The sequence below is a fragment of the Cydia amplana genome, chromosome 25, assembly GCF_948474715.1.
Source record: "Cydia amplana chromosome 25, ilCydAmpl1.1, whole genome shotgun sequence".
Classification (NCBI taxonomy): domain Eukaryota; kingdom Metazoa; phylum Arthropoda; class Insecta; order Lepidoptera; family Tortricidae; genus Cydia; species Cydia amplana.
This window is the reverse complement of record NC_086093.1, coordinates 6,028,996-6,038,436: the sequence shown is the minus strand read 5'-3', so window position 1 is coordinate 6,038,436 and position 9,441 is coordinate 6,028,996. Positions and strand designations below refer to the sequence as shown.

Sequence of the window (9,441 nt, the reverse complement as noted above, 5' to 3'; positions counted from 1 at the left end):
TCCGACTCGTCTTGATGAGCACTTGGGAGAGCAGTACCCAAGATAGAGCTGATGCTGAACCCTGGCAGTACCTAATGGAACTCAGGTTTGGTGCAACATAGACAAACGCCGTTTTGGTCATCCGACTCGTCTTGATGAGCACTTGGGAGAGCAGTACCCAAGATAGAGCTGATGCTGAACCCTGGCAGTACCTAATGGAACTCAGGTTTGGTGCAACATAGACACACGCCGTTTTGGTCATCCGACTAGTCTTGATGAGCACTTGGAAGAGCAGTACCCAAGATAGAGCTGATGATGAACCCTGGCTGTACCTAGTGGAACTCAGGTTTGGTGCAACATAGACGCACGCCGTTTTGGTCATCCGACTCGTCTTGATGAGCACTTGGGAGAGCAGTACCCAAGATAGAGCTGATGCTGAACCCTGGCTGTACCTAGTGGAACTCATGTTTGGTGCAACATAGATAAACGCGGTTTTGGTCATCCGACTCGTCTTGATGAGCACTTGGGAGAGCAGTACCCAAGATAGAGCTGATGCTGAACCCTGGCAGTACCTAATGGAACTCAGGTTTGGTGCAACATAGACAAACGCCGTTTTGGTCATCCGACTCGTCTTGATGAGCACTTGGGAGAGCAGTACCCAAGATAGAGCTGATGCTGAACCCTGGCAGTACCTAATGGAACTCAGGTTTGGTGCAACATAGACAAACGCCGTTTTGGTCATCCGACTCGTCTTGATGAGCACTTGGGAGAGCAGTACCCAAGATAGAGCTGATGCTGAACCCTGGCAGTACCTAATGGAACTCAGGTTTGGTGCAACATAGACACACGCCGTTTTGGTCATCCGACTAGTCTTGATGAGCACTTGGTAGAGCAGTACCCAAGATAGAGCTGATGCTGAACCCTGGCTGTACCTAGTGGAACTCAGGTTTGGTGCAACATACACGCACGCCGTTTTGGTCATCCGACTCGTCTTGATGAGCACTTGGGAGAGCAGTACCCAAGATAGAGCTGATGCTGAACCCTGGCTGTACCTAGTGGAACTCAGGTTTGGTGTAACATAGATAAACGCGGTTTTGGTCATCCGACTCGTCTTGATGAGTACTTGGGAGAGCAGTACCCAAGATAGAGCTGATGCTGAACCCTGGCAGTACCTAATGGAACTCAGGTCTGGTGCAACATAGACAAACGCCGTTTTGGTCATCCGACTCGTCTTGATGAGCACTTGGGAGAGCAGTACCAAAGATAGAGCTGATGCTGAACCCTGGCAGTACCTAATGGAACTCAGGTTTGGTGCAACATAGACAAACGCCGTTTTGGTCATCCGACTCGTCTTGATGAGCACTTGGGAGAGCAGTTGGCTTGGGTTAAAAGGGGGTTAAAAGTTTGTATATGGTTCGAATTTTATTTAAAGCTTAATTCAGACTTCGTAAATGGGTAGTAGTATAGGTATAGGTAGTATTTAGTAGGTTTTATTAAATAGTGGACTTAAAAATCTTCTAAGGGTTTTGAGACTGAGAGGGATTATATCGAGAACAATTTTATTCAGTTTATTGAAACTTCTTAGCCAGGTTGTGAAATACAAATCTCATGCATTGTATAATAATGAGCAAATGATTAACCGTCCCTACTGCTATCTTTTGCTGCATAATATTCTAAGCGAATGTATAATATATAACCACCAATATACTAATCCACGCGTACGAAGTCGCGGGCAACAGCTAGTAATTCAATAAAGCTACATCTTGATGAAATCGCTAATAAAAGTTGTCCACGCATGTAGGGGTGGACGAGAAGATCTTGGGGTCGTGGATGAGGTGAGTTAAATGACACATATAGTTTGAGGCGGATTTATAAAACAAAGATAAGCAAATATTTTTTTCTTCTTTAGTCCACTTCTTCTTTTCATTTATTTTTCGTGTTTGCATTAGAGCAATCGTTTTTGCTGTCTCACTTCTAAAATCACCGGGTTTTATGAGAAGTACTTCAGATGAAACTTTCGATTTACTCCGAAGTCTTCGTATCTGTGCTTTTAACGCTTTATTTTGTTTTATTAATTTGGAAGCTGAAAATTTCATTCTTTTTGTTTTTGGTGTGTCATCTTGTTGTTCTTGGAACAAGCATTTTCTAGACAGTCTTCTCTGTGGCCCCAGAAATTCACTCTTCCTAGAGAACCTTCCGGTGGGAGTAGGTATTGGTCCCTCGAAGAGTGAATGTAAACTTGTTGGCGATGAACTTCTTGTTTCAATTGGGGAAATTTTGCGTTTTCTGGTATAAAATCTCTTTGGTGTCATCACTTTCAAAACTTCAGGGGATGGCAGGTTACCTGAACAATAAATTTAAAAAAAATAGAACTCACATCCGTTCTAAAGTGTTACTAGTAAATTGACATACAATGTCAATTTTAGTATGGCGGTTTGTTTACATAGTTAGCAAGTTCTATTGAATGATACTTTAAGGTGTTTCTATAAACACCTTAGAACGGAACAGTTTTCTATGACAATACTTATCAGGTAATTCTGAAAAAATAGTATCTGTACAGCATCAACTGACCAAATAAATAGCAATGTAACAGACAAACGGAGGGACCGAGTCGCACCATAAACATACCCTTTCACTCATATCACAGGAGTCAGGATCGTCAATTTACAATAAATTGGCTAGTGTCATCAAAATTTAAGCCAACAAACCAATTCAATGATGGAAAAACATTTTCTTAAAATAGAATGTAATCGAAACATTACCAATGATATTATTATATTGTTCTTATCATAATTACCTGAAACTTCTGCTTCTTTTTGGAAAGATTCTGGAACTGCTGGTCCAAGTAAACGACTTCTTAAATTCCCTTTATGTATGTTATTTGGATGGAAATGTGCCGCACAAATGTACCGACGACTTAGTTCGTCAATTGTTAATGAGTCCAGGTAAATATTCCCTGAAAATTACAATTTATATAACATTTACTTTATGACTGTATTTTAGGGTATGATTAGACGTTGAAAATCATGGTAAAATGGTTTGGTGATATAGAAAACATGAAGGGAGGCGAATTTCTATGTACAGTCGAAGTGTCGACGTCAAAGATATGTATACACTTTTGCACCTTACTTCTTTGTAATAAGGTGAAAAGTGTAACGTAGCGTCTTACGTAGGCGAATAACGCGCGAAAGCGAAGCGACGCGCGCGACGCGGATAAATCAATCCTTTGATACCCATACGAGTGTCCTACTTAAGCGATCTAGTTGCGAACGCGGCGCGAATTGCACGCGACTAGAGATGGGTCGTGGGTATTTACCCAATTTACCCACCCAGGTAAATACTAGGGTTTGCTCCCGGTACTGAGTTTGTATGGCGAGAACCGGGAATTCCCGGTTCTCGCCATACAAACTCAGTACCGGGAGCAAACCCTAGTAAATACCCGGTAAATACCCATCTACCCGGTATTTACCCGTATCTACCCAAATGGACGGGTAGATTCATTTCTTATTGCACATGTCGAGTTGTGTTAAAGTGGAGATCATAGAATTAGAATAGACAAGAACAACTGTCAATCTTCAAAAGTGCGACCAAAAATGAAATGCAAGTGTGTGCGTAAATTGTCTATGTGAGATCAAAAATAGTGATGTCATGTTACAACATATTAATAATCTGTCGGTGTTTGATTGCTTTATCGACTACTTTTTCAAATGTGTTATTTTAAACGTTAAAACTCTACGACATTATGATGTATAAAATAACACCTGCACTGCGTGTGCTATCAAAATCGTTACAGCCTTATCTTAGTCTAACTCTTACCACAGAATAAATAATAGTACTAAGTACAGAATACTCACTCTCTAACAAAACACGTCTGTTACGATCAGCACAGATATGGCCGCTAGGTGGCGACAGCGCCACGCGCGGCTTATGGCTTTCCCCAAAATTGGGGCCGAACGGATGTACTTTTAGCTACCTGTAGCAAAGCGATAAAATCGCGGAGTGAGACACGCCTGCTCTTACTGTGTTGGAAAGTGAAGTTTAAATTTATTGCTAAAAATCTGCACCTTCAAAAAGGGTATAACAATCGTTATTATTTGAAGTCGGTTATAAAGGTTAATATCTTAATTATGTCTTGTGAAGAAATGATTACATAGCTATTAATATACCGACAAGTTATCGATACTGTCATCTGAACATTTTGTCAAGCCCTAGCGTAAAGTAACAGTTTATGTTTTTACACAAAATATTTTAAATTATCGAGTAATATGATAAAATATTAGCACACAAAGGAAGAAAAACTTATAATCAACTGTATAAACCGGCTTCTTACACTTTTTATGCTGTTAATTTGACAAAATATCGTTAAGAAAATTTCGCTCGGAATATCATTATTCCTCTGAAATGAGTATTTGCTAGGTTTATTTGGCCCTGTGACACTGAAATCCGGTACACTACAAGACACTATCTTCATTGTATTACTTTATCAAATTGTTTTCTGCCGAATTTGTGTATATTTTTCAAATTGAAAATTACCGTGATACGCTCTTGGCCGTCCGCGGCCGTCGTCAAACTCAAAAATGGTCACGTTTTCTCATTTGTAGTCTGACTCTTTCGCACTCATGCGATGTTCATATACGTGATGCTTCCCTTTCGCACACTTCAGCTGTCTGTTAAGCGCGAGCGCGAGAATGACAAGTCTGTGGTGGAGATATAAACCGAGTTAATGGTTGTAATTAATGTGTGTCATTTAAAATGAAAAGGTTTAGTGAAACCTGCAGTTGTAACTAAGGATTTTTTAGTACCCTTTTGATAAATATTAAAAAAAGACCGTCATAAGAGTATTTTTTTTAGATTTTAGTAAATTATCATACTTATACGTTGATAATACACATTCGAACTTCAGTCGGTGGGGGGTGTGGTTGGGGGGAGGGCGGGGGTAAAAGTGAATTTATTCATATTTCTTGGAATCTGTCACCTGTCAGATCCCACGGCTCAGATTTGAGCCAGAACGCTTATGGGTGACGTCACACATGGGAGTTGACGGGTTAATATCGAAAAGTGTTGTATGTACAAACTAAAGTACACAGAATTTCCTACAAAAAAGGTTATATACATTTTTGTCCTAAAACTAACTGTATATGAGCTTCCCCAGTTGTGACACTGCACAATTTTTTTTTCTTATCATTCATAAGTAGTCTTTATTTTCATCTTTCTAATGTATATTAAAAGCGTTATAAAACATTTCTGGAAGCCAGGGAATGATTTTACACGATATTCATAATTGGACTTATTTGTTAAAATCGAACTTCACTTCATAGCAACCTGTTCGTAATTAGTTTGAACATACATTTTATGTAACATTATAAAAAATTACTTAAATTAATCTTATTTATACTCACATACCATTAAACACATCAAATTTAGAAGAAAAACGAAAATACCCGCGTATTTACCCGCGGGTAGGTAAATATCGGGTATATACCGGGTAAATACCCGCTCTCGGGTATTTACCCGGGTAGTTACCCATCTCTACAAGTCTACACGCGACTGTCGGACGGCGCGGCGCGGTGGCGGCGCGGCGAGACGGGCGCGGAAGAAGCAAACCGTTCTCACATTATCGGACTCGCGTTTCAAGGATTCCGTACATTAAGTCCGACTCACGCTTGACTGCACATTTGTTATAGGTTTTTCTGTCATCTATAGGTAAAGAACTATTTTGTGTATTTTTGTTCAAAATGTTAGACCCAGTAGTTACGTAGATAAAAATAATGGTAATTTTTGATATAAAACACGATATAGTTTACCCCCTAAAAGTGGCCCCCATGTTTAAAATTAGTTTGTTTACGTTACATGTCAATCTTTAGGTCACTAATTTACATATGTGTACCAAATTTCAACTTAATCGGTCCAGTAGTTTCCAGACGGACAGACAGACAGACAGACGCACGAGTGATCCTATAAGGGTTCCGTTTTTTTCCTTTTGAGGTAAAAATCATCACGACAAATGAAGGGCTTAAAGGACGACAAAAGTCATGCAAGTCATATATATATTATATTTAACGTATATTATAGGTATATTATATTTTAGGTATATTTATATTTAACGTTAACCTTTACGATAATCTCTTTGAACTTCTAATTTATAACTTACGTCATTTACGCCCCTTGAGCTAAGTAGTTTTGCAAGCATAGTGCAAAAATTGGGTCGTAAAGGCAACTTTTTAAGAGATATCGAAATTTTAACTATACCCTCCTAAGACCCAGAAGCATTTGTTTTGTTTTTGAATTTGGAACCCTTAGTTACTCATTTAAAGTTCAAAATATTTTTTGGAATATGTACAAAATTTTGTACGCTGGGACTTAGGAGGATAAAGAACGAAAGCGCTTGGAATTCTGAACAAAACTGTATATATTTTCGCCAAAATGTCCTTTACGCCAATTGAACCCAAAGGTATAGTGCATAGGGGTACCTAAATCCGAAGACGGGATAATTTTGAAAATGGCAAATATTATTATCTACTAAACTAGAAAGACTTTTTACTGAGCAACAGTACGCAAGATGCCATGTAAGCGTTGCAGTGGCGTAGGTGTTGCTAAAGTATGAAGTGTTTCTATTTTAGTAGGTATAGGTAGATATTTGCCATATTCAAAATTACCCCGTCTTCGGATTTACCCCAATGCACTTATCGATTTCTTTGACGTCGACTGTACTTACTTAGTTTATATGATATCTAGTTGGTCAAGCAGATCTTGTCAGTAGAAAAAGGCGGCTGAAAAATGTAGGCGCGAAGGGATATCGTCATAGAGAATTTGAATTACGCGCCTTTTTCTACTGACAAGATTTGCTTGACCATCTATAGTTTAAATTTAAAACCTCGTAAGACGGGTCAATTTTTGCGCTTTTGAATTTGGAACTTTCTTTTATTTCTATAAGAGTTCAAAACTACAATTTAATTGGTACTTGTACAAGTACGCGGCGACTTACGAGGTTAAAGTTAAAACTGTATGTTATGAATAGTAAACAAGTCCATCCATAATTTATCATAATTGCTAACATACCTGAATTTCGAATCCAAAGTAATAGACGCTCTTGATCATGTACTGGAAACCGAAACATAGAAATTTCCTGACTTGTGTTTTTACAATTGTAATAAACGCACTTCGTATACGACATCTTTCTCAATAACAAACCAATCTGAGGGCAACTCGAAGTCCAAATTCTTGCTAGGTCACAGGTTAGGCACAATCTTTATCCGGAATACACGCTTAGGTCTCAAAATCGAAAATAACACGATAATCTCCAAACACTCGAAAAGCAAACGGCATCAACAACGATTTTTATGTAGGTAGGTATTCGGCTATTCGCTCCGTGCAAACGATCACAGCGCTCACTACGGCTTGCTACGGCCAAAACTGAAACTAAAGCTGTATCCAGACGAGACAATTTTTCGCCACTCTGATGAAATTCTCCGATCGAATCAGGCCGTGCGGACGCAAATACCAATTTGATTCCCCGATCACATCAGCAAGTGCGGACACAAAAATGCCAATTTTCATAGTAGAATGCAAATTGGTGATTTAATTTGTGCACGTGTGGACGCTAGGCTAGATGAGATTGGCCAATTATTTTCCTGAACAAATCGACTGATTTGATCAGTCCCGTCTGGATACCCCTTAAGCCGGGAGGCACGGCATGACCTGTCAAATGTATATGTTTTAGAATTTAGATAAAAATGGTCTTCACAGCAAGATGTGTTGTCGTTAATTTTGTAAACACTAGCAGAAGTAGTGACTGCAAATTTTATAGATTTCCAAAAGTAGTGTGGAAACAAGAACAGCGCAATAAATGGATAATTGATAATTGCCGTAAGGAGAAAAAAGTAAGTCACCTAACCTAACCTCTAAAATCATACTTTCCTTAAATACGCAATATTTATAATTGATTTATGTTGTAATCGTATGAAGTTTTAACGGTGAATTATTTTGTTATAGTCCCGATGGCACCCAAAACCGGACGACAGAATTTGCAGTGCTCACTTTATTGGTGGTAGAAAGACTGATGAACAAGCCAGTCCCAGTTATGTTCCAAGGATCAAGACAAATCAAGACGGATTGACGAAAATGCGGCAATATCGAGGTTCCAACGTTATATGGAACGAAGAAACGCGAAAAAAATAGAAGCTGTTAGTGCTATTAATACAACTAATACAAGTGACTTGGAATTGCTGGACTTCAAAATATTGGTAGTGAATGTCAAGTGGACCTGTATACAGGTGTACAAAATCCAGAAAGGACGTTTACGTGCAACAGGTACATATTTTATGGAAAAGAAACGTGATGCCGAAGTTCAAACAGAAATATGTAGATATCAGTACCAAAGTATGAAGATTATTAAGGATTTTAAAATAACAAAACACGAAGGCTGTATTACTGCTAAAAGTATTTCTCTGGATCTAGCCACCATAACTAAAACCAATGAACAGGGGCCAATTGCATAACAAACTACAACTTATATTACAAGCAGAACTCCTTATTTAATAAGTTAAATTAGAAAAGGAGTTCCGCTTGTAATATTAGTTGTAGCAAGTTGTAGTTTGTTATGCAATCAGCCCCAGCTTGTAGATCTTGCAGGTGTTACTCTTAACAACTTCAACTTTTTATTAAAAACTACACAAATAAATTATATGGTGAGCGAAAAAGATAGACTTCTACTTTTCTTGATGAAAATTATTTAATCGTATGGCGATATGGTCACATAGGCAAAAATTGTATACACAGTATTTTTATTTATAAGACAACATCCAAGTTTTGCAACCACTGCACAGCATCAGGCGTCAAGTCTAGCAGATCATCCGGGCTACCCGAGTATGCGCGGAGTGGGCACCGCTGGATGATGTGCTCCATGGTCTGGTCCTCGATGCCGCAGTCGCATAGCGCAGAGTCACTCCAACCCCACTTATGCCGGAAGAAGTTGCATCATCCGTGCCCGGTTCTTAGGCGATTTAAGCGACACCATAGTTTCCTAGGAAGGTCGGTCCCCTTGTTCATTATAGTCGGGTCGATACACGGCATTGATGAAAATAAAACTTGGTGTCACATTTTCAGCACTCAGTGTTTTGTTCGGTATTCATAGAACAACAGTGTCAAGAATATTCTGCCCGTATGTTGAAGAAATAGCAGCTGTTTAGGGCTTCCAAATACCGGACTTCTCACAATACTGGATAAGAATCGCTTGAAAATATATAGTTTTATTAAAAAGGGAAATTCAAAAGGCTCACTGGAATACCAGATATGTCCTAAAAGCTATTACAACAATAAACAATCAATGCCGCCATCTGCGATAATTTTATTTCACTCCAGGTTGGCAATAATTTTATCCAATTTGTTGACTTCACCTCACCAGTCACATTTGTAGTCCAACTTAACCAACCAGACAACATTTTATCAAATTTCCGTCAAAAT

The 9,441-nt window shown here is 38.9% G+C and overlaps 2 protein-coding genes across 2 annotated transcripts; one reads left to right on the top strand and one right to left on the bottom strand.

The window, feature by feature from the left end:
* Nucleotides 1–1,754: 1,754 nt before the first annotated feature.
* Nucleotides 1,755–7,309, bottom strand: LOC134659841 (uncharacterized). The gene is made up of 3 exons (XM_063515549.1): nt 7,039–7,309; nt 2,777–2,935; nt 1,755–2,323 (listed from the first exon to the last, which is right to left on the bottom strand). The coding sequence occupies exons 1-3, from the start codon at nt 7,151–7,153 to the stop codon at nt 1,755–1,757; spliced, it is 843 nt and encodes a 280-aa protein (XP_063371619.1). The 5' UTR covers nt 7,154–7,309.
* A 403-nt stretch (nt 7,310–7,712) lies between these two features.
* Nucleotides 7,713–9,167, top strand: LOC134659840 (uncharacterized). Its single transcript, XM_063515548.1, has 5 exons — nt 7,713–7,859; nt 7,972–8,144; nt 8,253–8,289; nt 8,589–8,696; nt 9,051–9,167. Exons 1-5 carry the CDS (start codon nt 7,713–7,715, stop codon nt 9,165–9,167), a joined length of 582 nt encoding a protein of 193 aa, XP_063371618.1.
* Nucleotides 9,168–9,441: the final 274 nt, after the last annotated feature.